This window comes from Corvus hawaiiensis, chromosome 21 (assembly GCF_020740725.1).
Source record: "Corvus hawaiiensis isolate bCorHaw1 chromosome 21, bCorHaw1.pri.cur, whole genome shotgun sequence".
Taxonomy (NCBI): domain Eukaryota; kingdom Metazoa; phylum Chordata; class Aves; order Passeriformes; family Corvidae; genus Corvus; species Corvus hawaiiensis.
Window position 1 is genome coordinate 2132684 of NC_063233.1, and position 27995 is coordinate 2160678.

The following is a 27995-nucleotide window of genomic DNA, read 5'->3' on the forward strand; positions in this document are numbered from 1 at the left end:
GGCTTGTCCTCCACGAAGTAGGAGTAAGTTGATTGTAATTTTGTTAAGAAGCCATTATCTGTATCCACCTGCTTCAGACAAGTGATGCAGCCAACAAGTGATGCAGCCAAGCCTCAGGAGAGCAAGAGCTGCTCACCCAGCAGCCATGAAGAGGTACAAAGACAGAAATGCCAGTGTTGGACACGGTCCTGCAAGGAGGAGCCCCAGCACTCGGAGCATTGCCACTGTCCAGGGCTGTGCCAGGATCAGTGTCCTGGAGAAGAGCTTTAAAGGAGAAGAATCCACAACCATCCCCAGATAAAAGCATCAGTCACCGAAGTTTATTTTAAGGAAGTATCCAAAATAATTGTATTTTAAACCTCCGTGCATTTGGCAACAAGATCAGGCCTTGTAACAAGGTCTCTTTGAAGTGAAAACTGGCCACTAGCTGAACACTTAAATAGGAGGTTAGTTTGGACTTAAATACACATTTTAAATAGCTTTTTTTAAAAAACCAACATATATATAAACCTGTTCTCAGTTGTACAAAACCTTCACAGTACAGGCCCTGCAGCAGCTGTTTGTGAGTGGTGGCAAAGGCCTTTTCAGACAAGGCTCACCTAGTGAGGTAGGAGAACTCTTCAGAGGTGGCACCTGAGGGCCCCTGTCTAAGCTGTGGATGTGCTTTGGGCTTTTCTTTTGAAGTGAAGCCACTCTTCAAGTAACATTTTTACCTTAAACCATTACAAAAGAACACTTTTGTACCCTGCTGGTGCTGAACCAGCTGTACCAGAGGTTCAGCCACAGGGCTGAACAGTTAAACCAGGAAAGTTCCCGGGAGACCAGGGATGGCAACAACTTATGCAGCAGTAACTCCATGTCCCAGGAGAGCGCCCAGCAGCTCTTACCCAGACTCTACTGCACAACACACAAACCTAAAGCAGAACAGACACCAGCCATGGGAATGCTGTCACTGGGAAGGGGACAGCATAGTCTGTGAAGCTACAGCTGCCCCATGGTCCCTCAGCCTTCCAGCCACTCTTGTCTCTGGGAGGTTGGAACTGGCCTGAAGCCACATCTCACCTCTGGCCTTCACCGGGAGATTCCTTGGGAGCTGGAATGCAGCATTGGTGATCCCAACACACTTCCTGGGCTGCTGGGGACCTGTAAAAAAACCCCCAAACCACTGTGAGGAAAGCTCAGCCTTTCCAAAGACATCAGCTACTGCCAGAGCAGGGGTAGGGTGTGATCACCACCTTCAGAAACCCCTGCCCAACCTCAGAGAGAGACAGCACATGGCTGTAACAATTCCCAGTGAGAGGAAAAAAAAAACCATTAAAACCCCCAAATCAGAATTCTGCTCTGCAGCAGAACATTACCTGAGCTTTTGTTACATTCAGAGCACTGTGAAGAGATGCCAGGCTGGGGCTGCTGGGCAGGAAGAGGGAATCTGAAGCAGTGCTGCTGACCAGGTCATCCAGCACCTGGAGCTGGCGCTGGAGGCTGTGCAGGCTCCCGGCCGTCTGGCGCTTCCCCCAGAGCAGCACCTCGGCCTGCTTGGCCAGGCAGCGCCGCAGCTGCGCCTGCAACACACCAGGGCTGGTCACACCAGGCACGGGCATGGCAACGCTGGTAAACACCAATCCTAAAGGCTGGAAGGTTGAGTCTCACACCACAAGCAGGGCACGGTGCGTTTCGGAGTTATTTTTAAATAAACTCCATTTTGATGGCCATGTTCTAACTGAACCTGGACCCTAAAGTGATTGTGGGTGGTGCTGAACTCCTCTGGCCTGTTGCTGACACACCACAGGATGATATAAACGAGGGAATCTTGTTGGAATACTCCAACATCCAATTGACTGCCAATTAAAATTACTCATCTTGCTACAGCCAGGCTTTTACGGTTCCCACCCAAAGCTCCTCTCTCTGGTCATTACACAGTGGATTTGCCTGAGCTGGAGGAGGATTCCCACTGCCCCAGGTTGTTTAGATCATGTTTTGAAGGGGCCCAAGAGATGTGAGGGGCACAGATGTGGCACCTTCAGCCGGTCCTCGTGCTGCTGCAGCTTCTCCCGGAGCGCCTCTCCCCGCCACTGCTCATCCTTTGGGAAAAGAAAAGCACATTCAGCCAGAGGGACCAGCACAGCACCAGCAGCAGCTGCTTGTCCAAAGCATTTTACCATTAAGAAGAGTCTGGAAATATTGAACTTTTCTTCCAAGGAGAGGAGTTGTCTGTCAGCAGCCGCAAAGGGAGCAGTCTCTGACTCACACTGCAGACTTCCCCTTCCTTCAGGAAAAGCTTCCAAATCTTCCAGGGGGTCTGGAGAAGATGAGCTTGGAGATTTAAACCCTGTCCTTATCTCATTTTCAACCTCCAGGTTAAGCAACGTTGCTGCACTCTCCATTTCCCTTTGTCTCTCCTCCAGGTCTTGGGTTTTAACCTGCAGCACAGAACACTTGGGTTACGAACATCAGTCCTGAGGGCTGTTCCTGCATAACTGAACAAGGCTGTTCTGGACATGGGAACAATTGGACCACTGCAGTCAGAAATCCCAAAGCCTCTGACCTGCTGCAGCCCTGGTCCCAATGTTAACTCTGCCAGGGAAGCAACTCCAGTTAACAGGACACCACTTGTTAACCTAAACCTGCCACACTCTGACCTTGCAGGGCCTTCCCAAATGCTTTCCAATTGCCAACAACATTCTTCTCTCTTTTTAAAGGGCTTCAAAACAATTTATAAAGAACTTACTGAAGGACTAGAAGGAGTCAGACAAGGTCAATCACTTTTTAAGTGAGTATCTAAAGAAGAAAAAGCTGGCCCAGACTGGCACTGGCAAGTTGTTAAATGCCTACTGAGTAGCTCTAAACATTGGTAACATTTAGTGATTTGCATAAATTACAACTCTGGGTGTATTTTCAGTTATGAGACCGTAGGAGGAAGAGACTCAAAACCAACACAAAATGAGCTTGTCTGAAGCCACGAACCCTCAGCCCCCCTGGATTTGGTACCCAGCTGTACCTGGCTCTGGGGGTCGCTGCATTCCTGCTGGCCCAGGTGCCCCACGAGGCGCTTGGCTCGCGGGCAGTTACTGTGGCTGCCGTGCTCAGCCACGGCTCTGGCACTCTGCAAGCTGCCATTTCCACACCTCTGTTCCTAGGAAAGTGCAGGAAGACGTCTTTTACTGGGAGCATCCACTACAGAACATGGACTAAGAGAAACCACAACTTCTTCAAGGCAGAAACAGGAGCAACTTGAGTGTTGTGCAGCACCGAGAATTATAGAGGTTGTTGCCTCAAGTCTGGTCAGGAAATTGATGCATTACTTTGTTCCTCCAATGACAAAAAGGGGTGTGCCATCATTTTGCTGTTTAAAATAACCCAAACCCCCAGACTTTCTGCCCTCAGCCAGGACTTACTTGCAGTTTGCTTTCAAGCTCCATCCTTTGCGTTTTCTGTGTTTCTCTCAGACTCAAGATTTGTTTTTCTGCTTCTCTCCTCTCTGACACTATCTGACCCTGAAGTTGCTTTAGCTCAGACTTGGAGACTTCCAGTTCTTTCTGAAGACACTGTATTTCTCTGTCTTTTTGTTGCAACTGTAATTCTTTTTCTGAGAGCTGATGTTCTGTAATGAACATTTAAAAAAAAAAATCCCGATTAGCAAAAACTTAACTATCTTGGCCCACTTCATACACAGCAGATATTTTTCAAACACCAAGAACCCAAGCAAGATGAACAGAAATATTTGCTGTGCCATTAACCTCAGCCCCCAGAGATGGTGACAATTCATTTGTGCAATGCCTCTTACTGCTTTTTCTGATGGTTTCTTCAAGAGCTGCACACCGGGACTCCTCCTTTTCCAGCTTCCCAAGGTTTTCTTCTGCCAGCCTGACTTTAGCTATTGCCTGCTCCAGTTTCTTGTGTTGATCTGCTAGTTCCTTCTCCAATAGGATTTTCTGATCCTTCACTTTAGCTGTACATTCTTCAAGTTTGTTCCCTTCACGCTCTGAGTTTTGCTTGAGGCGATGAAGAACCTGCCAGAAACCCCCCCACTCTGAGCTTGAACCAGCACCAACTCAGGGACAACAAAAACCATCACTAAGAGTCATTAGAGAAATAAAAGCAGCATAAATTGGAAAGAACTGCAGTCTAACAGTCCCCACTGACAAATAATGTCTGTCAATTTTTCTTGCCTCTCTCATTTTCAGAAGAGCTCCCTCAGTTTTTCTTTTGGGTAACACTTTGCTGAAACTGCTCACCCAACCCGCGCTGGTTTGGCCAAACCAGCCTGTGTCTCTGTGACTACTTGTAAATTCACACCCCAAACTTTTTGGCCTGAATTATTTTTAAGGTCAGGAGGAAGTGAGGCAAGTCAGGGGGCTCATTACCATTTCCTGTTGGGCCAGTTCTGTTTCCTTCTCTTCAATCTTTTTCTGGAGCTGCTGAAGTTGCTTCTCCCTCTTCTTGTGCCTCTCCTGGCACTCCTTACGTTTCCTTAAATACCCTTGGATCTCTTCCCTCAGGGCTGCCTGCTCTCTGAGTAGCTCCTCCTGCTGCCTTGAGTTGTTCTCCAAATCCTGCAATGTAAAACAAAAGCACGTGGCAGGAGGAGCTGGGAAGAGGAACCGGCCCAAAAGGTTTGGGTTTGAGAGAACAGAACTGATCACTGTCACACTCAGGCTTCCTTCCACTCAAACCAGCCACGGAGTGAATTAACACAGAAGGAGCCACCAGATAAAAAGCCAGAAGGTGCTGGTTGGCTGTTGCTTTTAAATTATTTTCTTCCTAAAAAACAATAAACCCACTCCACGCTCAGCAATAGAAGGCAATAAAGCAGTCCCTGTTCTCAGCTCTGCAGGGCTCTGATGTTGAGCTGTGCCCACATGAACAGGTCAGGAGCAACAACAGACTCCCAGAGTGACAATATGGACGTGTTCCACTAAAACCAACCTGTTCCACGAGGTGAAGCTGCTGCCTCGAGTCATTCAGTTCTCCTTTCAGTGTTTCCAGTTCTTCCTTTTTCCCTAGAAAAGTATTTGGTGACAAGAGATTTTCAATCAGCATTTTGAAATACCAATACACAGAAATTCTCTCTTTTCATGAGCAAAGAGTGAATAACACCAACAACAGTTTCTAAAATTTCCATCTTTTCAACATGTTAAATACTTTCTGCCTAGGGACATCTGAGCATGCTGAATATTAATATCACACAGTTCAGTTAAAGTGTGTATTTTAACAGAATTTCTATTAAAATGTATCTCTGCTTAAACACAAAAGTTGGTCTTTACCTTGAAGGTCCTCCTGGACTGCAACAATCTCTGCATTCAGAGATTTCTTCTGCTTGTTCAGTAGCTCCACCTCCTGCTGCAGGATCTTAACATTCAATTCCATTTTTTCCATGTTGGACAGTGCAGTTCTGCTGCTGTCTTCAGCAGCAGTTAAGTCTCTGTAAAATGTGAATCATTCTTGGTTAGTTGGAAATCCTTGGCGAGGACTTAAAAAATGTCAGCAAAGCCCTCTGAGCCCAAGGGGAGGGTACCAGCAGTCAGAGCAAGGCTAATGTCCTGTTCCAAGATGCAACACTTTATTTTTCGTAACATTTCTCATGGCATTACCAGGATATAACAAATGCTGCTGATTTATCAGCTCCATTCCTGAATATTTTTTAAGTCTGCTGTAGAGAGGCTTAGAGCAAAAACTCCACAGAACATAAGAAACTGCCTATTCTGTATCATTGGGCACCTCCAAGTTAGAGCTGTACTTTTAATTACAACAAACAGACATTCAAACACTTCCCCATCCCTCCTGATCTTTGCAAGGAAAAAGACATTCGCTGACCTTTTGGTTTGTGACAACTTCTTCTCCAAACTCCTGGAGTCTTCCTCCAGCTTCTCCTTCTCTTTGGTCAGAGCCTCGATGTTGTTTTGCAGAGCTCTCATTTGAGAGCCCAGCTGCTCGTTTTCCTCGCGGTCCTTCCTGAGGAGCTGCTCCTGCCAATCCACTTCCCCTTGCTGACACTGAAATAACCTCTGAATATTCTCCAGTTTTAACTTCTCCTAGGAAAAACAGGCATGGTGAGCACCACATTTACATGGTCCAGAAGCAGAACAAGTGTTGACATCCTTAGCTGCAGCCAGAGTAATGTGAGTGCATTTAGTGGAGGAAGGTGACAATAGAAGGGTACCAAGTACCTTGGGGACCTTTTTAATGCTAGAGAAGATCATCCAGCTGACTTAAACTCTCTTCCAGACTCACTGTTTGCAAGTGAGGACACAGAATCCAGATAAAGAGACTTCGGAAGCTTCAAAAAAACCCCCAGCATCCATCATTCTACAGCCACAGAAGAGCTTCTGTGCTCCCTCTCTTTCACATGCACCTAAAAATCCCATTATTTTAAAGGGCCTAAGCAGACTTAAGACTTTTCTGTGACAAGCTGAAATCAGATTAGAAACTGATTGATTTAAAAGCATCAGGACTCTGTTACCCAAAGCTTAAGAGAACCACAGTTCTCCCAGTTTCTGCATCAGCCACAGAAGCATTTCTTACCTCTAGAATGGCCACCTGGGTCTTTTCCAGCTCATTGACCTTCTGGTCATGTTGTAGTTTCAAACCTTCAAGTTCATTCTTCTCAAGCTCCAGCATTTCCAGCACATGTTTCAGTTCTAGTGAGGTGAAATAAACAGCAGTTATTGGATTAGGATGAGGATGAACTAAAGAGCTCTGTGTATTCCTTCCCAATCTGCACAAAACCCAGTAAATCCCAGGACATACCCATCTTATGCTTGGTGATTTGCCCAAGTATTCCTTGAAGATTTTCCTCCTCCTTTCTAGTATCCTTCTTTAGGACCAAAAGCTGTGCTCTTTTCTCATTAATCTGGACATCCAGTTCTTTCCTCTCATCACTAAGCTCTCCCAGAAGTACTTTTATTTCCTGTGAGAGAATGTGTTATAAGGAATACCATTATTTGCAATTTTAAATGAAGTTTTCCTTTAAACTGAAGTTCCAAATATCTATAAAATTATTTAACACTCTATCATCCCTATTCTGGTTTAACAAACAAAAAATACAGAATATTTAGGTTAATGTCTTGCTTGCTGATGATTTAGGGTAGTAATTCTGCAAAGATTTTGATCTCCACGTCTTACCACAACACTGTCATTCAAGTGACTAATAGGCCTTAAAGTGAGACAAGAAGCCCTCACAAAAGAAAATAAACCACAAAATATAATTAGCCCTGATACTTTGTTTTGATTTCAGCAGGGAACTACAGAATCCTTTCTGTGCAAATGGGGATGGGGACAGACTGTGGCAGCTCTGTTGTGTTTTACACACACTGATCACACTGATTTCCTTCAGCAGCTGCTCCTCAGCAACAGGAAGTCATTCAGAGACTTATACTTAATGTAATTTAGCACTCAAGGGACCAATTCTGTAAGAATTACTGGAACTAGGGAGTTCTTCTTTGTGCATCTGGACCAAGCTTTAGTCACACAGAACATAAACTTGCATGTTCTATTTCTCAGTGGGTTTGGGGAGAGTGCAAAAAAACCCATTCCTCCTGGGATGTTTGTAGTACTTCAAGGCTTTTGCTATAATGAGTTGAAAACTCATTTGGGAAACTTACCCTTATCTGGCGAAGTTTTTCATGTGCTTCAGTCTCTCCATCTCGAAGAGCTTCTTTGAGGTCACCTTTCCTTTGGGAAATGCAGTCCTGAAGGCCACGGAGCTCTTCTGTTCTTTGAGCCACCTGTTGCTCCAGGAACAAGAGCTCTTGCTGCTGACCAGAAATCTGCAGTGGAGAATTTTAACAGAAGAATCAGTGGAAGCTTTTGTTTTTGTAGCTAAACACACACATGAACTAGTGTGTCAGAGACTGGGATCATAATTATGAGATAAAGGTCAATTCCAACAAAATGGATAGCCCAAGGTTAGTAGGCCAAGCCTCACCTGATCTTTCAGTGTTTCCAGTTCAGTTTTCTTGCCCTGAACAAGGTTTTCTGCTTCTCTGATGATTTGGAGATGCTGGCCTTCGTTACCTTCTGCAAGTCGAATATCTCCTTGGAGCTTCTGAAGACTGAGAGTGAAGTTGAAAACAGGAGTCAGAAGAAGTGAGAATATCCTAGGCAGTGACTTACTGGAGGAGGAGATGTTTAATTTAATGCAGTTTATGATAAGTGAAAAGTACTCGCCTTTCAGTGAGCATTTCTATCTTCTGGTTTAATGCCTGGAACTCAGACTCTCTTGCAGCCACCATTTTGTTGATTTCCTTTAAAATACCTTCTTGTTCCCTCTTGTGCTGTTCCAAATCCCTTGTATCTCTCTGTAATAACCTAGAAGAGCATTTATATCTTTTCATATTAACATTTTAACAGCTCTCCCTCTCCAAAAGCAGTGTCTTGATACCGGAAAGAGCCCAGTCCTTGTCCTCACCCCGTGTGACACAAACCCACGAGAGCACTCAGGGTACCTGAGCTGCTGAGCTGCTTTCACAAGTTTAGTGGCTGTTTCCTGAGCCCTCTGCTCCAGCTCCTCTGCCTCCATTTCAGTGGAGGACAAATGGTGTTTGGCACGACTGTACTTCTGCAGAGTCTCTTTAGTCTAGAACAAAAATCGAAGACTGAGACAACACATTCCCTTATGCTGCATTTGCTGTTTAAAGGTGAGCTCCTGGCTTGAACATTCTACCTGAGCCTTCTCTCTCTTTCTACCATGAACAACTTTTTCTCCTCTCTTGTCCAGAGCAGAAAACCTTCCTCCTCTTCAACAAGGACTAAACCAATTTCTTCTAGCGCAGTTTCTCTCACAACTTATTCTCATATAGAACCATTTAAAGAGGCTTCAGGCTACCCATGTGAAAATAAACTGCCTAGACAAACAAAACACCACTCAAATCCTTCTGCCCTCAGGGTTTTGCCTTTACTCACCTTGCCCCGGGTGCTCTCAAGTTCTACTTGAGCCTCTGTGAGGAGCCTGTCGGCCTCTCTAAGCTCGGCCCGGCGTTTCAGGAGAGTCTTCTCTGCACATTCAATCTCCCCTGCAACATCTTCCTGCTGCTGAAGGGACTTTTCCAGCTGCAGCTCTGCAGGGAGGCTGTCAGTGTAGCCATCAATAAAGTCCCTAAGAGGTCAGGATGAAAAACATGGAATTAAAATACAAAGATGCCAAAGACCCGGAGCCTCTTGAAGTTCTAGAGTTGTAAGTGAGTCAAAAAGCTGACTTCTGCTGGGAAAAGTTTAGGTATTTCCACAGGCTTCCTTTCAGTGCATTCCATGCACTGTTCCCACCTGCGAGTGCTCCATGCCCTAGCTGCTTGGCGCAGCTCTGCCACTTCACATTCCAGCTCTTCTCTTTCGTGCTCAAGTTCTTCAACATTTCTATGCAATCTTTCCACCTCTTTTCTGTATTTATGCTCAGCTGCCTCTGAGCATTTCTCTTTGTATTTCTGAGACTTTAAATAGCACACAGTGTCTTCCAGCCTTGAGACTTCACTCTCCTGCATACAGGGAACAGAACAGAATCAGGATCTATTTTCCAACTGATGCCTCCTGACACCCAGGAGCAGCTACAGATGGCAAAGACTGTAACCAGATGCAGCCCCTTCCTAGCAGGGACCTTTTTCTAACCCATTTGTCAGTCAGTTCCCAAAGGTTCCACCTGCAGTTGCAGCTCTGGTTCTTACCAGATCACGATGTTCAGGCACATTGCAGTGGAGCACTCCAAGGGGAATGAGTGGCACTGTGAAATTTGGAGGCAGAGGGCCATAAACCACCTGGGATCCCACAGGAGGTGGGCCATGGATAATGGATCCAGGAGCAACTGGAGCTCCAGTGACTGCTGCAGGAGGAGGGGCATAAACCCCCATGCCCTGAGGTGCAGGGGCCCCATCTGGAAGGACTGTGTAAATAACTGTGCCTGGGGGTGGGACAAAGGGAGAGCCTTCAGGGACAGGTGATCCTGCACTTCCTTCACCATCTTCTTTTTCTCTTCTCTCTTTAAAAAAACCAAAACCAAACATGTTATTTTTCATAATTTTTTCAGTAGAGATAGTCTTCAAATGCACATTTTAAATTCTATGTAGTCTACGAATATGTAACAAACATTGCTTAAACTAAGTTATTCAACAGTAATAAGCATTTATATTCATTCATGCCGATCAAAAGAACTCTGTGAGCTCTAAGCGAGCCCATCTTTAGTCTGCTCCTGAACAGTCTGAGACTGACACTGACTTACCTTTGCCACAATTTGCTTTGTACAACCTATTTCTGACTGGTGAATAAACCCAACATCCTTGGCAGGGCAAGTCTTCCCTCCCACAGGGCCTGTCCTGAGCACCCCCTCTTCTGGCTGGGGATGTGCCAGAGCACCCCAAACACACTCCAGAGTCTTTGGTGCTGTGGGAAGCAGGAGTTGAAGCCTAGAGAAAAAATGCAGTATGTGTTAATCAAGAAATGACAAATCATGTCAAATAAAGGATTTGTTGTAGACATTCCAATGATTTCTCAGAACAGGCTATAGAGCTGAGAGACAGCAGAGTATCTAAGCATGATGCTGCTTTAAAAGCACTAAATATATTTTAGCAATATTGGTTTTAAATTAAGACAAATGTTCTTTTGAAAGAAATGTTTGTCTGCAACTTCCCCTTTTAACCCTTACCTAAATGGATCCACAGTACTGCCCACTGAATAGTTGCCTCCCAATGTTATGTACCCTGGATTCCTACCAGCACAGTGAAGGGCTTTACCAGGGAACATTTGTGTGTGCTTGTTTCCGTATTTCTCCTACATGCCAGTCAATATTTGTTCTTCAGTTTCTCCCAAACCCACTAGATTTATAATGCACTTTCCCCCATCAACAAACCATAACAGGATTTTTATTCCTGACCTGTGATGATGGCATGTAGTACCAGTATCCCCTTCTTTTCAGTGGCTCTGCTGTACTGGTGGTGTGATCATTCTGCTGCGAGAGCACATTTCTGAGGGCTGCAATTTCATCTTGTAAGGTCTCAATTTCATCTTTGTTTCCTGGAAATTAATCACAGTTTTAGAGTCATCTAAGGCAAATAACTAAATAAATACTGCATTCAACTTTCCCCTCAATGTTATCCAGTTAAACTGGAACTATATTTAAAAAAATTAATTGCTGAGGGAAACAAACTAAATGTTATCTATATTGACAGGCATACACTAGGAGTTTGGTGGTTTAAGATTGTGGAAATACAAGTTCACATCCAGGTAACTGCTGCTTCTTTTCCTTACACAGACCTCTGACAGTGTCCTAGAGCAGTTTAAATGGGATGCTCAGCACAATCAGTGTTTTCTAAACGGCTGTGAAAAGTGCAAACTGGTGAAAATTGCCACATATCCTGTATAAACCTGTACAGAAGGATATTCTCAACACTTTATTCTCCAGATTCTCAGGTCAAACAGTGAGAAATGGGCAATAACAATCTTCTGTATCCCTACCTATCTGCAAGAAGCAGAGAGAAAAGAGAAATTACCTGTCCCAAAATTATCCAACCACCATTTCAAACGGTCAATCTCTGCTTTTTGCTGTTCCACAGCTTCACTTAATTTATTAATTTCAAACTTCTGGGTGTTCGATGCAACAGTTTTCTCACCAGCTTTCTCCATTTCCTGCAGAACCTATTTGAAATAGAAGTTTAAAATCACAAAAAGCTCCCACTCAATGCCACAGAGCTGTTCTTCCCATCCCCTCATATCACTGAGGCTCAGCCATGGCCAGAGAGGTTTATAAGTGAACAGGTGATGATTTTCCTTAAAACTCAGCTGCTCCAGGCAGTGAGGTTTTCAGTTTGTTCTTGGGCAGGTGTCAGGGGAGGGAAGACCATTGTGATTTCGGAAAACTTGAGGGGAAGAGGGCACAGCAAGAACTTCTGAACATGACATTTTCAGAAACTCACTGGTATTTTATCATATAACACAGAGCAAACAACCTACTTGCTCTTCCTTCTCCTTCAGGAGTTGTTGTAGCAATTCTATTTCTGCTTCTGCTCTGGCAAGAGCCTGGGAAGCACGAGCTGCCTCAGCACAGAACCCTTGGGCTTCTTCAATCTCCTGAAATTGAGATTTTCATTTGAGCTGTAGTTTGCAGGAACATTTCTCAGGCTTGAGATGTGCCATTGTGAAAAGCTGACCATTGAGAAGCATCAGCACCTGACTGTTCTGGCACTCTAGATATATGTAAAATACAGTTTCTCCTTTAACTTTACAGTATTGGTACAGAGGAGATGTTATTATGTAGCCAAAAGTGCTTCCCAGTTTGAAAAAGCGTTTCCAGTTTGTGCAAGCACAAACTTCCAGTCCTTTCATTTTTCTGTCTTACAGAACAATGTATTATCTATTGTTTGCCTCTCAGTTAATAAGAGATTAAAGTGCCTCTCCCTCCTCTTCCCTCCCACAGCAGGAACACCTGTCCATACCCCAATTTACTCACTTCCTCTGAGTGAAACTCACTTACTGCTTCTCAAACTCTGCCCAAAGCAAGAGCTCCTGTGCAGCAGCACAACTCAGAAGAAAACTCTGAAGCTCATTTAAAGGATACCAGGACTGCTCCCACTGCAATGGCATTAACAAGCAATTAATTAATTCTCCATGCTGCTTTACCTCAGCTCTCTCCTGGTTAATCCTGAGCACAGTCCCCTGCAGAGCCTTGAGCTGGTTTGCAGCGACGGAGAGCTCCGTGGCTGCCAGCTTGTCTGAGGTGACAACTGCTCTCTGCAGCTCCTTCAGCTCCTTATCCAGACTCAGAACCTGCATTTGTGCCCTGGCATCTTCTATTTTTTTCTGAAAGCAGAAGAACAGACTTTTACAATGTACTTTCTTCCACACTGCTTTTCTCTTGGTATGACACCTTCCATCCATCCCCACCCCATTTTGTATTAGTTAGAAAAAAAAAATCTAAAGCAAGGAAAGCAGTAAAATTTAAGGAAAAGAAAGATGTTATATTTAACATTTGTGTTCCTACATGTGTTGTTTTACCTTAGAAAGCAAAAATTCACAAGTTTTTGTTTCTTCTTTCCTGAGCAATCAAACAGTGCACAGACCTGCCCTCACCCATTCTTACCCTTTTCTCTAAATCCTCCAGCTGAGCAAGAATAGCCTCTTTTTCTTCATCTGCCTCCTGGAGCTGCTGATCAGCAAGGCCCTGAATCTCTTTCATGCTCTTTATTTTTTCATGTAAACATTGAATTTCATTCTCTAACTGATGGACCTTGTTCTTATTTCGCCTGTTTTCAGCTTTAACCTGTAAGTAAAATATGTTAGAATAAGTAGCCAGAAATTTTTTTCCAAATTTTTTTCCAAAAAGCCACCCTGTTTTAATTATTTAATTAAAGACATTTCTGGCAAATGCAGGTACCAGCATACTTTGCCTCAAAACAGAAAGGAAAGATAACTACCTATCCACTGTTACTCTAAGATTTTAAGAGTGCCCCAGTTATTTTATTAGAGATATGTATAATGATCTTTCAAGAAGGTTCAGAGCTGTATTTTTCTAGTGGTCATTGAAGTCTTCGTTGCCTCTGAGACAGATCATTGACTAAATTCCAATTCACCCCATAACCAGGTAAAAATCAGAAAGACTATTAATAAAAAATCAATTCACCCCATAACCAGGTAAAAATCAGAAAGACTATTAATAAAAAATCAAATCAGACTCCACTGTTGCACAGAGTGTAGCAAAGCTTCATCAAGTGAAACTTGATCCTTCAGCTGCAAGTGACATTTTTTAGACTAAACTGAAATTGTCTTGCTCTTGCTTCAGCTGTTTGATACATACCTGTCTGTATTTCTCCTGTATTTCTTCCAGTTTTTCCTGCTGGGATATAATTTCTTCCTGCAACTGTCTCTGTCCAGCCCATGCTTTCTCTTTTTCCTTCTGAGCATCAGCAAGAATGTCACTGAATTCTTTCTGCAGGTTTGCAACACTTTTCCCTAGAACATCAGCTGAATTTGGACACCTGAAAGAGAAACGATGCAGGTTCCAAAACAGAAAATAGGGACTTAAAGTTGTGATACCAGATACTGAAATCATGAAGCCTAAGACAATAGTGCAAGTTTAAGATGTGCTGTGTAAATTAATTCAGGTTATGTTGGAAAAACCCACTGAGTTCATCAAATCCAACCATTCCCCCAGGACTGCCAAGACCACCACTAACCCATGTCCCCAAGTGCCACATCTAAATGTTTCTGAAATCCCTCCAGTGCTGACGACTCCACCACTGCCCTGGGCAGCCTGTTCCAATGCTTGGCAACACTTTCAGTGAGGAAAATTTCCCAGATATCCAACCTGAACCTCCCATGGCACAGCTTGTGGCCCTTTCCTCTTGTCCTGCCCCTTTCACATGCTCAAATCTCACACTGTTTGTAATTTTATTTTACTCACTTCATCTCTCCAGCTCCTGTCTGAAGGTTTTGCCTGAGTTCATTTATACAAGCCATGACATCCTCAGGATGAATTAAGTTACCAACTGCATGGTTTAGCTGATTCTGGAGATCTTTAAGCTGCTCTTTTAAGAAATTATTGTCTCCCTAAAGAAAGACAAAAAAGAAAAATCCACACAAATGTAAGTAAACAAATCCATAAGTGATAAAAACTAGAATTTTTAATACAACAAATACTTCACCTGCAATTGCTTGAACTGTAAAAGCAGCTTGTAATTTTGTTCTTCCTTCTCTTCTGCCAGTTGTACTTTGGTCTGAGCATTCTCCAACAGTTGTCTTTCCTTTTCAAGTTCATCCTGCAGGGCTGACAGCTCCCTCTACAAAAACAGAAAACCTCCAGATTAATACCCCACTCCCAACCCCAACCTGTCACCCAAATATACAACAGATGTATTTCTTAAAACAGTAACAATATGACAGCACCTAAAAAAGATTCAACAAAACAACCCCAAGCAAACCATGTGGACCTTGCTTCAAAGCAAGGTTCTAAATCCCAGCAAACTGATATTGCCTTCTGTGTGGGGGCACACCTAACCAGCAGTTGTTTGTGATGTGATGTCATGTTGGAGACGAGGTGTCCTGGGGTAGGGTAACACCTCTGGCAGCATTAAAGCTCTGGTCTTACCTGGCTAAGCTGTTTCAGTCTTTCAAGTTCTTCTTTTTGCTGCTTGGCTTCAGCATCCCTCTCTTTTAATTGGGCTTTCAGCTCAGCCTCATAGGCACTGACCTTCCCCTGGGCATCTTGAAGGGACTCACTTATTTCTCTCTGCTCCTGGAGTGCACTCTCCAGCACTGCAATTTCCTGGAATTTTATATCCATTTTAGAAGGAGGTACATGGGAGAGCCAGAATTTAAGAGTACATTGCTTCCCTTCCCTTTAACTCAGGAACTCCATTAAAACTTGAAGGTGGGTGTCACTTCCACCTGCAGGTCAATGATGCCAGTCTGACTGTCCAAAATCTACACTCAGGTCAGAAAGGTGGAGCTGGAAGCGAGACACAATTGTCCCAGGGATTCAGGTTTACATAACACTCACCAGGATGCCCAGACAGCTCCCTGTCACTGGCTGACAGGACAGATCCCAGCTGCTAACAAACACCCTTGGCCAATGTCAGAGGTGTCAGTGATGCCATTCCCCTCGGTGTCACCTGCAAATCCATTGGCAGTGATGTCTGCAAGGTAAAACCTGCATTTCTGAGGCGTCTCCCATACAGCACATGTTTACTGGATGTCTCTTGCAACTGGTTTTAAAGGCCAGATTCTATTCTTGAGGTGTATGAGCACATCTAATCATGCTACCGTATCAGAAATTATTTTGTCCAAGGAATTGTGCTTCCTTAGTCTCAATCTGATCACCAGCTTATTTTTTTCAAGTTTATTCTTAGATACCTGAACTTGGGAAAAGAGGTATTAAGCCTTACTTTTCTCATATTTTCTGCATCCATGGCAACCACTTCCAGGTTGTTTTTTTCCTCCTCCAGATCTGCCAATCTTCCCAGCAAAGATTCTTTTTCCTTCTGCAACTTCTTACACTCCTCATTGGCCTGTTTTGCCTGATGCTTCACACTTTGCAGGTATTCCTGTAACCCAATGATAATACTTTCCAAATCCCTTTTCAGTGCTTCATTTGTTGCTATTTGTCCTGCAGAAATGCAAAGTGAATTCGAGGTAGTTAAGAAGCCACATTTATTTACCAAACAAACCAAACTGTCATTCTTCATCAGTTAAAATGTTTGCCATTGGAGTAAGTAAAAACAAGTACCTAGAACTCAACCAGAAAATACATGTTTTTAAAGTTAGGATTCCCAATATTACTGTGTTAACCTGGCCACTGGAAGACTTAAAAAGAAACTGCAGCTCTTTGTGTATTCCTGCCCCCCTTTCCCAACCAGGTACCAGTGAGGTGAACACACACAGTTTCCTTTTACATCAGTTAAGAACAGTTTTTTAACACTTTTGTACCTGTTCTGTATTTCATTTGAGCAAAGATAAACAAAACAATCCTCAATTCAACTGTCATGTTGCCCTAAGTACAAGAAATACTTTAAGACAAAAATTAAAGTTTACCATCAGTGAGCTGCTGCTCCAAATCCTTGATTTCCTCAGTTTCCTTTGCAATCCTGGAGAGCATCTCATCCAGGCGAGTCTCCAGCTGCTGGCAATGTTTGTTCATTATATCAAGGTGCTGTTCTTTACTTGCTTTTTGAGCTTTCATGTGAGCCTGTCAAGTAACAGTTAAAAAGGTAAAGCAGGACACCAATACAGATTTTAAAAAACCAAATCAGGAGTTTGCCTCAGTTCTGCAGTGTCTCACTATCAGCAAGAAAAGCCACAAGCTCAGCACATATTGTGGTGCTTTGGGGTTTGTTACTTGTTGTTATTTTTCCTCACTCCTGCCCCACAGAGGACCCCAGATAAGCAGCAATCTGTGACTAACAGCATTGTCTGCAGGCTCCCCCCTGCCCAGGCTGAATAAAGCCTGCCTTTATAAATTATTACTCATGGCTACTATCTTTCTTCCTGCCTTTACATTTTGTTCTACCACTTCCTCTCTCAGTCATGAACAAACATGATTTCTTCCAGAACCTTTAATCCTGTCATCCTGCATTGCCTTCACAGAAGATGATGCTTTAGAACATGTCAGGTCAGCACTTGAAGAAAAATACTCTGAACAAACAGCAAGCTGGGCCAACTTTACAGTTACTAAGTAAATATTCTTAAATCTTATTTTATTAAAGTATTTCTGGGAGATACACCACAAAGCTCTCACAGATTTTGGCAAGGACTTAATGCATTTAGTATGAATTAGCTGATTGTTTCAGCTGTTTGCAAATCTTGATTATCAACAGAATAAAGTGTTGTTTCTCACTGGTATGAAATTGCTCAGAAACAACCCAAATGCCAGAAACTTGAATTATACTGCCATGATTAACTGCACGTTTTTCTTACTACTCAAAAAATAAATCGAGCTAGCACTAGAAAATTTAAATATGAGTTCTCAGAAAAAAGAACACTTCTAAAGTTGCTTCCATAACAAGAGTAAATGGGTAAAACCAAAGCTTCTTGTATTTTAATGGATTAAACCGGAAGTTAACTTAAACATCCATATCAGCACAGTTCAACCTGTCACCTTGCTAAACACAAACTGCCCTGCAGCTTTCAAAACCGAAATTACAACAAGCAAAACCTGAGCCGCTCCCACTGAGCCATTTTGCTGCAGCTGCTAAATGGCACCAAAAATGCAGTTTTAAAAAGAAACAAAAAGCCTTAAGTCCCCGACCACTTACAGCTTTGCCTTTGTCTTTTCTTCCTGACACAGCACTTGCAGAACGCCCCACCCCTGAGCGCGAATTCATTTGAATAAAGCACCGGGAGCTTCAGCGCGGGCAGGAATTGAGCGGAGTCTCCATGAGGTCCGGGGCGGGGGCCGGAGCTGGCGCCCTGGCTCCGCTGCCTGTTCCCAGCTCGGCTCCCGGCCCCGTTCCCGTTCCCGGCCCCGTTCCCGTTCCCGGCCCCGTTCCCGTTCCCGGCCCCGTTCCCGGCCGTTGGCCGCACGGCGCTTCCTGTGTTGTGATTCGAAGCGAGGGGCGGCCGCGGGAAGGGCCGGGCTCGCTCCGGCCCCGGGCCCGGCCATTCCCCTGGGAACCTTCCCGGAACGCGCCCGGCGCTTCTGCCACCCAACAGCCGAGGAAATTAAGTTTGAAAACACAAAAGGAGCTTTTTAAAGAAGTGTTCGCACGCCTCTGCTGAAAACGGAGCCAAGCAGAAAAACTCTTTCATTGCCTGCTTAAAAGCATCCAGCTGGCCTGAAAAACTTTCATTTAGAGAGATGAGCTTTTAAAAAACACTATTAAAAATAATTCCGTTTCATTTTAGTTTAATTTCTGTAAGTGTTTGCTGTACCTGAACACAGTTAATAACGCAGAAAACGTCCTGCATCCCTGGAGATCAACAAGTTAGGTGGAAGCTCGAGCTCTCCTTGGCACCCCAGCCCTGGGAGATGTGACCTCTGAGGCCTTGCTGATTCTCTCAGGACTGACAGGACTGCATGTGACAGCAGAGAAAGGCCATCAATCCCCACCAAACAGGCTCTATAAGCACTGCCAGACACAGATCTCTAAAAACCTTTAAGGCCAGACTCTACAAAAAGCTGCATGAAGGATTTCTTGCACAGGAATTGTCTGCAAGGCTCTGCCCAGCGTGTTTGTGCAAAGCATAAAGATTTAGCTCTTAACATGCTCTATAGCACCTGCTGGGAAAATGAGTTGTTCAAGTGTTTTACCAAAGCGGGTTGGTTTGGTGGGATTTTTTAACGGTAAAGATTTTTTAACTTTCAAATTTTAAGTTAATGACTTTGATAAACAGCAAAAGAATATATAACTCATGAAACAAGCTCAAGTGAACGGTCACCTGTTAAAGCTGCCTTTAGTCCATTGCACGGTACATAAAAAATTTAAGATTCTGGTTTTACTTACATGTCTTGGATCCTCAGGATTTACAGAACCAAGAGAACTCTGCAAATCTTCAAGCTCTTTCTGATTTTTCCCTATTTCTCTTTTCTGTTTCTCTATTTGTTTCTCCAGTTCTAGGGTTTCCTTACGTAGCTCCTGCAGGATTTGTAACTTTTCACTCAATTGCTGTTCAATTGCATCCTTGCTGGCCTGGGACATCTGGAGACAGCATTAGGAGGTTGAGTGAGTTGGAAAAACACAGCTGATCAAGAATATATTTAACATTTAAATAAAGAAGATCCTGGTCATGGATTTTCAGGCAAGTTAAAAACTAAAAATAGCAATAATTGATGACAGTTAAAGAAGTGGAAGATGCTGTTTTAGTTTAATGCTGATAAATTAATTCTTGCTGCCAATTCTGTAGCCACATTGCTTATCAGCTGCACAACTAAACCTACACAGCAGGTTCTTCCAAAGGGTTCTGGGGAAAGGCAGCAATAAATCAACACCAACACATGGAACAGATGCCATTAACTGCACTACAGGTCTAACAGCTGCTTTATGAACAAGCTATCTAAAACCTGTAAAATTTTTCTGATGTTTGACAAATGGATTTATGCCGGTACAGCGGTTTCTTTATAAGAATGGGGAGAAGAAGTTGTATTTTCTTACATCAACACTGCTTCAAACACCTTCCCTTGCTATTCGTGGAACAACTTACTTTTTTCTGGGCCAGAGCATCCTCCAGTAGTTGCAGTTCCCCTGTTACTTTCAACACTTGTTGCTCTGCATCTCCAATTTCACTTTGCAGTTCTTCTAATCTTCTTTGTGCTGCAGACAAAAAAAGTACAACACAAAACCCCCAACCCCACAGAATACATTATAATATTGTGTATAACACTGATACACAGCTGCTGTGAACATATTAATCAGCATAGCATTAACACACTGATAATCACAGCTAATACATTCTGGTTTCTTGAAAAGTACGTCCAAAGGTTTTTTAAGTATTACACAATTAAATTCATGCATCAAATACGAAACCTCCCTAGAGCTGTGTTTTCAATAACATGTAATGCTTTCATCCTGAGTTATCTTAAAGTAATAGCAGTAAGAAACTGTAGCAGTTTTGACACCAAAAGAGTGTCAGTGTTTAACAATCACAGCACTTCCAGCCTTTGAAACACTGTTTCTATTCTTAGGTCAAGCATGTAACCAGTGGAATAAACCACACTGACATACGTATTTTTATTTGATAAAAGATAAGGTTTTACCTGAATTAATCTTTTCTTCCTTATCTTCCAGTATTTTATCTAGACTTTGGAGATGCAATTCCAGCTGGGGTTTCCTACAGGAGTCATCTTCCTCCCGTTGCATTTTCCCAACCTGCAGCTGCTGAGCTTTGTCAGTGATGTAGCCTTCCCTTATAAACATATTTCTTTTGTACCTGGCCTTACCAATGTAGGGACTTTCACCAGGTACATGATCAAGTTCAACCTCCTGAAATGTAAGAAGCAGAGTATCTATCTCAGAACTATGGCTGCAGTCAACTCCTAACACACACACATTTAACTTCCCTATCAAGCATAAAAAGGAAAACCAATTTGAAATTAGAAGAATTAGAAGAAAATAGATAATACTTGGCTATTTTGGCCTTAAAGATCATTGTTTTATAATGGAACTAAAACCAAACAAACCCAATTTGGGTGTGACCAGTTTGTTGCAAATATCTGGAGGAACTTTTTCTCAGTATATTGAGCTTACTTAGATTATATTTAGTCCATTACATTGTTGCACTTAAGTTTTACTCAGACATAAGTTAATTGTAGTAAATGATTACTGATCTTTACTTTTCTTATGGATTTCATTCTGGCATCTCCACATTTCTGTTTGCAAGTATGACAGAGGTTGGGCTTTTAATAAAGCAGCATCATTAGTTCATAGAAAAACTATTATCTTCTAAGTTGAAAAATCAAGGGAAACAGCAATGAGAAGACCCATTATTTTAAAATTATTACCTCTGAGGGAAAATAATTTAAGGGCTCAAATTTGGCATCGATCTTGTAAAAGGCCAGCTCCTGCTCCAGCTCATACTGCTTCTGGCAAGCCCGGGTGAGCTCCACAGTCTTCTGCTTCAGCTAAGAAACCACAAACCCAAGTGAGTCTCATTCACTGGAGTGTCAGCATTGTCACACACACTGCAGCTCTACAGAGAGCAGGGCACAGCCCTTAATGTGGGAACAAAGCTCACAGCACAATTTTGGATCAAGAATATCACAAAGTAATTGTGATATTCTTACCATTTTATTACAAGGTACAATGGTGACTAAGAGGAGACAAAAGCCCCAAAATTAATAGAATACAAATGATCACATGAAAGACCTTAAAGTTCATGTAGATCAAAGTGACAAGTTTATTTTTAAACCTAATTTTGGATAAAACAATAATTTGGGTACAATCCTTTAGCAAAATCTAGGCCAAAATAACAAATATATTTGCTGCAACTAGTGAGCACGAGGACTATTGACCCTCATGGTCTGTAAAAGAAACAAAATCTCTCAATTGTCAGGAGTACAAAATCTATGTGTTTTATTTTAGCTTAAACATGTGCTAGGTTGGTTTTGAGGTTATTTTTAAGTAAAGGTCCATCATGTGATTTCCTTTTAAATCAACTTTTCACACTGAATACCTGAAGGAGAACATGCAGCACAATTCCAATACAGAGTGGAAAGCAGGACTAATGGAGGAAAAGAAACAGAACAGGAAAGGCTTAAAGAAAGATTTAAAAACCTGATAAATGTCATGCAGAAATTAACTCTGTTTCAGAGAAAAGGGGAAAAAAATAACAAGAAAATTGCATCCCAAACCACTGTGAATATAAAGTCTCACTGGGACACTTCATAATAATGGTGCTACTTCAGGGAACACGCAAATACAACCTAGAAACAAAACCAACCATGCAACCCAGGGGCACAGTGGGGCTACCTTGAGTGAGGAACAAAGGCTCTGCAGGAAGGGGACTGTGACAAACCCAGACACCAGCTAAAGGGAGACAGAAGTGAGCCAAGTTTGTCATCCAAAGGAGACGAGCGGGTTCAAGCTGCGAAGTATTTGCTGCTAAATCTCATTATACTGAAAATTTCATTTTAGAAGCAGATTGCTGGTTAGTGTGTGTGTGTTCGTTCAGAGAAACAGCTATAGAAGTACCAGGTATAGAGAGTCTGAAGGCTAAAATTTTAGAGGACAAGTCTAACAAGAAAAAATCCAAATATTAAGCTCCCATCAGGTCATTCACAACCCAGCACTCTCAAGTCAATAGGACTTTCCTTGCATTTTATGGCTGCCAATGAAAGAGACTCAAACATAAGACTTTAGGATGATGTGAATAAAATACAATTAAACTGGTGTGCATTACCCAAAATAATAATCAAGGGCTATTAGTGACATACAACTTGTATGCACATCTTGTTTCTGTAAAAGTAGCAATTTTCTCCTTTATTGCAGCAGCACTTTAGAGTCTGACCAGTGCAGCATATTCAGTACATCAGCAATTTAGCAGCTTAACCTTCCATCAATTGACAAGATTTTAAACATAATTTAATAAACAATAACTAGAAACAAAGAAGTTACTATAAATCACAAGAGTGATACTGAGTTCAATATACTTACTTTTTCCACAGAAAAAATACTGAAGGTCAGTAATCACTCTCTAAAGAGTTGGAAGTCTCTCAGTTTTAAAATTAAACCTTCAGTCATTTGAACTCCCACATTACAACTCTGTGCCCAAAGATTTCCTTAGTGCCAGGGATTATCTTACCAGCTCATTTTTGGTGCCCAGGTCCCTCTGCAGCTCTTCAAAGCTTTGTCTCTGCTGCGAAGCCTTTTCCTTTAGTGACTTGTTGAGCTCATCTTGCTGGTGAAGTTGCTCAAGCACTTTGGACTGGTTAAGTTTCAGGTTCTCCATCTCCTTTGCTGTGTTTTCCAACTGTCTTTCTAATTTTTCTATCTCTTCTGAAAAAATCAGAGAAACATTCAAATAGAAAAATCTTTTCCTTCTAAACTTAAATTTTGTGTCATTCACTTTAGATTTAACATATTATTACCTAAATTGAACCTCTCCAGAGCTTCTTGCCTGTCATGATTTGTCACTGGCTGTCCATCCAAGTTTTCCAGTGCTCTCAGGTGGAATATGGTGTACAAGCAGTAGTGAGGCAGACTTGCAACTGGATTTTCAGCAAGGAACAGAGAGGTCAGATCTTGCAGAGGCTTTAGTTTAGCTATATCATGGAGCTAAGCCAAAGAAAAAGAAAACAATGATTAGACATCCTTCTGGAAAGGATGAAAACCCCAGGAGTGAATTTGTGATTATGTAGAATGTTCTACGTTAAGTCTGTACCAAAGGATTTATATTAACCTTAATGCTAAAGAATAAGCTCTAAAAACCTACCAAAATACACAGTATTATGACTAAAGTCACTTCCTAAAAATCAAATTATTTCCTCTATTTAAAAATGCCACCGCAAAGGGGATAAATGCAATCAAGCTTTATCTTGGAAATTCCAGGATACCAAGGTATGTTGATAGATATAACCTTCCAGAAACTTATGCTTTCCCAAACAATATAGATTTATATCTTCAACACCTGCACAAAAGGAGTTTTTCTGAGCAATAATTTTATTAGGCTCCCAACCACTGCGTTTCACAGCAAACTTTGTGGAAAGACACTCAGCAATTACTCAGAATAAGTCAATCAATGTAAATACACAGCTCACTTAATGAAAAGACTCTGAACAATTCCTGTTTCTAACTGTCATCACTTACTGAGGACACTTTATTCTGTTTCATGTTAAGGCTGCGCAGGGATTTCAGTTTCTTCCCTACCCACACAGGAATGTGCTCAATCTCATTCCCTGCCAGGTTCAGCTTCTGTAGGTTCTGCAAATGTTCTATGCCTTCAATTTTGCTGAAAATGAGAAGCAAAACATAATTTGTCATGGACCACAGCAAATTTAAAGTGAAACTGAGGCATTATGGATAAGCTACAACAAAATCTCTCACAATTAATTAAGCAAGAGATCAGCAAAACCATTATCTACTGTCATGGACAATTCAAATGAAATTATACCAGTTTACTTGTAAGTACTAAATTAAGACCAAGAATCACAGCATGATTTTCTGTCATTGTAGCAAAACCATTACTTTTGCATACCTTCATTTCAATATTAACATTATTTTAATGCATGGTAATTCCATTTTAATATGCAAAATATCTTCTTTTTTTTTCCCTGAGAATGCAATGGGACAAAGATGAATCAAAATAAAGTTGTTTTGTGAGGGTTTTTTTCCCCCCATAAAAAAGAAGGATCAACTGTAAACTGACACCATGAAGAGCTACATCTTTAGTGTTTTCATTAAAACTAATCAAGGAAACCATGCTAGGTTTTAATTTACTTGGGCATTTTCTATGAGTAGGTGTGAGAATTAAGTATTAAGTAAACCATGAGTACTATAACTAAGTACAGCAGGATGTGCTCCTGTGACTGCACTATTTCTTGGGTATATATGAACTGCACATAACTAAAGCCTGAAAACAGAGCAGTAGCTAAAAGCTACTGTGCCCTTTTCAATTCCTGCTGAGAGAGGAAGTTGTGTGAATGCAATGTGTAGAAACTCTGGGGTTTTACTCACTTCCCATTGTAAATGTCTCTACTGAAACAGCAGCTTCACTGCTGTAAAGGCAGTTTCATAATAGTAAAGATCATAATTAATTGACAGAAAAATTAAAAGGAATTAAGAGTTTTGCTACTGCATGAACCATTACCATTCAACACTTTTAAACCACTCAGACAAGACACCAGGCTCTCAAAAGAGTTCAAAAGCAATTTAGTGAGTTTATGGCCTGCTTGATCAAGCCCATTCAGCTTCCTCTCCAAAAAAAACCCCCAAACCCTTATTATATTACCTGCAATAATAAACTGTAAAAGTTTAATTAATTTTTTAATGCGTTTAATTGGGTTACTGCCCACTCTTCATTGTGGTATCTGGAAACTTGCACTGCTGGCTTGGTTTCCAAAGAAAACAAATTAAACCACAGCCACAGTACACTGACAGCACTTCCCAGAACTATTTATACTTCTAATACCTCAGAGCTTGTGCTTTTTAAAAAGACCTCAAAGCCTGTTAGTCTTGACATACAACTGCGAAATCCACATCAAGTGTTGACTCCTGTGAGACAACTCACTTAAGCAGTAAAAGAAAATCAGCTTTATTGATCCCAGGCTGTCCAAACCCTTTGGTGTTTCCTCTTACCTGATTTTGTTGCCAGACAAGTTGAGCTCACGCAGCTTCAGCAGTTTATCCAACTTCTCAATCTTCTCTATTTGGTTGTTACTAAGGTTTAGTACCTCTAGCTTAGAGCACTTTTCCAAATTTTCTATGTACTAAAGAACAGAAAATTAATCCCTTAGCATTGCAGGGTTTGGGTTTTTTTAAGAGAAAGGCAGATTTCTATTAATTAAAAACACCAAGTATTCAAACATTTTATTAATCACAGTTCCACTGTGGTATTCTAAAACCCCAGTTTAGGTACAGTCTTCTACAGTGTTGGAAAGCTGGATTTTAAATTTACAGTGGGCCAGTCTTCATCTACATAAAAAGGAACATGTTATTAAAAAAAAAAAACACCAAACCCCCACCTGAAACCAACGAAACCAGCACAATCCAAGACCTAAAAAATTACATGAATTAATCTCTTTTAAACATCACTCTAATGAATTTAATTTTTTTTTTGCTCAAGTCTCCACTGCCTTTTTTTTTTTTTAGCAGAAGGTAGTTGCAGAACTAGGCTAACAGAATTAGACTATGCTGTTTACACTCACTTAAAAATAAGCCTGCATTAAACAATAAATTGTAATTATTTTAAACTTAGTTTAATTTCCAGCTATTTCCAATAACTTACCTTAAATTTCTTGTCCCCATCCTTTGGGGAAGAAAGATTCAGTGAGATTATATATGCCAAATTTTGCTGGTTTGACAGACGCTTTATAAGGGGTTCAGTTACGTACTTAACGCCTGGGCTAAAACCATTTTCACCTGAAATTAAACAGAAAGGATTGATGATTTTTTATTTGTCATTCTCTTCACACTGAACACTGGAAAAACATTGAATATTATCCCACCAGAAGCATTTAGAGGAAGCAGTAAAAGTCTCATTATTCTCCCCAGCCTTCATTACTCCTATTTCCACATTTGCGTTCCAAAATAAAAAAAAGATGAAAGCAATTTTTTCAGGCTTCTTTCCAACAGATCATACATCTTTAATCACACAATTCACAGAACACCGGCTTTTAATGCTTGTGGTATGCACTTTGATACCAGTATTATTTATTATACAATACCTTTCTGAAATTTAAAAGCAGGTCCAACATTTCCTGCTGGAATATCCAGTTGCTGAGGCCTCTGCTCCATGGTTCTGTGAGCAGCTGGAGATGTCTGTTGGCCAAGATGTGGAGATGTGGCACCTGAACTGACAGGTGACATTGGCTGAGGTGTCTGGGACGCTGATGCCTGTGGTTTTCTACCTGAAGCTTTCCTTACAGAACCTTTCTTCATTGCCAAAAATGCTGGGTATCACATGGCAGTATCTGGAAGTACAGAAACAAATATCAGTCAGTGTAAAAAGCTGAATCTTAAAGGTTTGCACGACAACCAAGGTGCTACAGAAGCATGCTGTGCCAAAACCCACATCTCTGCCAAAAACCACATCTATGCCAAACCTCCAGCAGGTGCCAGCTTCCAGTTTTCCTGGCATTGGGAAGAACGGTTACACCTTTATACTCCCACCCTTCTACAGCAGGGCCCCAGGGATTGACTGAGCTGCCCTGTGTTTGCAGCTCTTCTTCCTCCTGTCCTGCAGGCTCCCGTTTACACGTAGTCTGGCAGGTCTGGAGATACTCTCAGCTAAGACCAACAGAGCTGGCAGGGACACAAACAGAGGATTGGATCCCAGCTGTTTTTGCCAAAGGTAGAAATCACCCACTTTGCAGCTGGAACAAATACAAGCCAAAAAAAAAGAAGAAAAAAAAATGCAACTGAGGAAAAAAAAAAAAATAAGATCAGTCTAGCACTGGCATCAGTTCCCCACTCTGCAAACAAATTATCCTGTGACTGCCTGGGAAATTCCAGAGAATGTTAACAGAAACTTCCCTCAGTGATGAACATATTTCCCCAGGGATAAGAGTAGGAAAAGTCATGTACTTTGTGCGACAAAGCCCTTGTAGCAACCATCTCCAAGAGACAGAGCTTTACTAACACCTCCACCCAGTGACCAAAGGGCACATTTTAAGACATTCCTTAAGATAGAAAAGTCTTCTGTTAGGGGAACTTTGAGCTTTGTGAGTGATTACATTGTGTCTTGAGAATACGTTCTTCATTGAGATGGTTTGTTTTATTTTTTCTCCGAAATTGGAAAGGAAATAAGGAAAAGGGAAGGGGAGCAAGAATAAAGGCCACTGTTTTCTATCCGTTACTTGGAAACACAATTCATACAAAATCAGGAAAGTAAGAATGGAAGGGGCAGGAGAGGGAGAAGGATGCTGGCGCGCTAACGAAAAGCCATATTGGGGCGTTCCTTCACGTTTCAGGGAGCGCAGTTCGTGGTTTTAAGGCCGCTTCCTGAGGACAGGCTGTGGTTTCGCAGCGACACCCACGGCAGAGCCGGCGCGGGGCTGACCGGGGATCGGGGCCCTGTGTGCTCCCAGTGCCCCCATCCCCTCCCGGTTACCGCCGCAGGGCGATCCCGCCGCGGCCTCGGGCCGCCCCCTCAGGCCTCCGCTTTGATTACCTGCGTTGACATGGTAACGCCGTCTCACCGCTCGCCGCCGCGGCATGGGCGAGCAGCGCGGCCTCGGGGCGCTCCGGAAGGATGGCACCGGCTCTCAACGCGCCTCTCCGCCGCCTCTTCCCCCTCACCGAGCGATCGCCGCCCGCACCGCTGAACCCCGGGAGCTGCGGCTCCTTTAAGGGCGCTCCCTGAGGGGCCGCCCCGCCGCCATTTTGTCCGGTCGGCGCCCGCGGCGGGTGTGGCGGAGGGGCGGGGCTTTAGCG

The 27995-nt window shown here is 42.4% G+C and overlaps 1 protein-coding gene across 4 annotated transcripts; it reads right to left on the reverse strand.

Annotated features, from left to right (window-relative positions):
* Positions 1-298: 298 nt before the first annotated feature.
* CNTRL (centriolin) lies at positions 299-27956 on the reverse strand. 4 transcript variants are annotated; one of them, XM_048325661.1, is made up of 44 exons: positions 27733-27956; positions 26288-26533; positions 25849-25982; positions 25200-25330; positions 23712-23853; positions 22994-23180; positions 22708-22901; positions 21580-21627; positions 20909-21028; positions 20165-20390; positions 19612-19721; positions 18915-19109; positions 16507-16660; positions 15861-16081; positions 15065-15241; positions 14622-14756; positions 14381-14526; positions 13775-13955; positions 13061-13240; positions 12601-12780; positions 11935-12051; positions 11475-11619; positions 10859-10998; positions 10208-10391; positions 9657-9967; positions 9262-9470; positions 8902-9094; positions 8445-8575; positions 8167-8307; positions 7925-8051; positions 7602-7766; positions 6748-6907; positions 6523-6638; positions 5815-6032; positions 5265-5422; positions 4927-5000; positions 4365-4553; positions 3785-4010; positions 3396-3601; positions 2999-3133; positions 2160-2420; positions 2019-2081; positions 1359-1562; positions 299-1143 (listed from the first exon to the last, which is right to left on the reverse strand). In XM_048325661.1, exons 2-44 carry the CDS (start codon positions 26499-26501, stop codon positions 1072-1074), a joined length of 7020 nt encoding a protein of 2339 aa, XP_048181618.1. In that variant the 5' UTR covers positions 26502-26533; positions 27733-27956; the 3' UTR covers positions 299-1071. The 4 variants fall into 4 exon arrangements, with proteins under 4 accessions (XP_048181618.1, XP_048181617.1, XP_048181619.1 ...); XM_048325660.1 differs by lacking the exon at positions 21580-21627 and adding an exon at positions 21876-21932; XM_048325662.1 differs by lacking the exon at positions 21580-21627.
* Positions 27957-27995: the final 39 nt, after the last annotated feature.

Coding starts and splice junctions, on each gene's coding strand:
- CNTRL (XM_048325660.1), bottom strand. CDS start 26,501: ATGAAGAAAGGTTCTGTAAGGAAAGCTTCAGGTAGAAAACCACAGGCA. Junction 8,052..8,166: donor ATAGAAATGCTCACTGAAAG/GCGAGTACTTTT, acceptor CTTCACTCTCAG/TCTTCAGAAGCTCCAAGGAG. Junction 6,908..7,601: donor AAAAACTTCGCCAGATAAGG/GTAAGTTTCCCA, acceptor ATTCTCTCACAG/GAAATAAAAGTACTTCTGGG.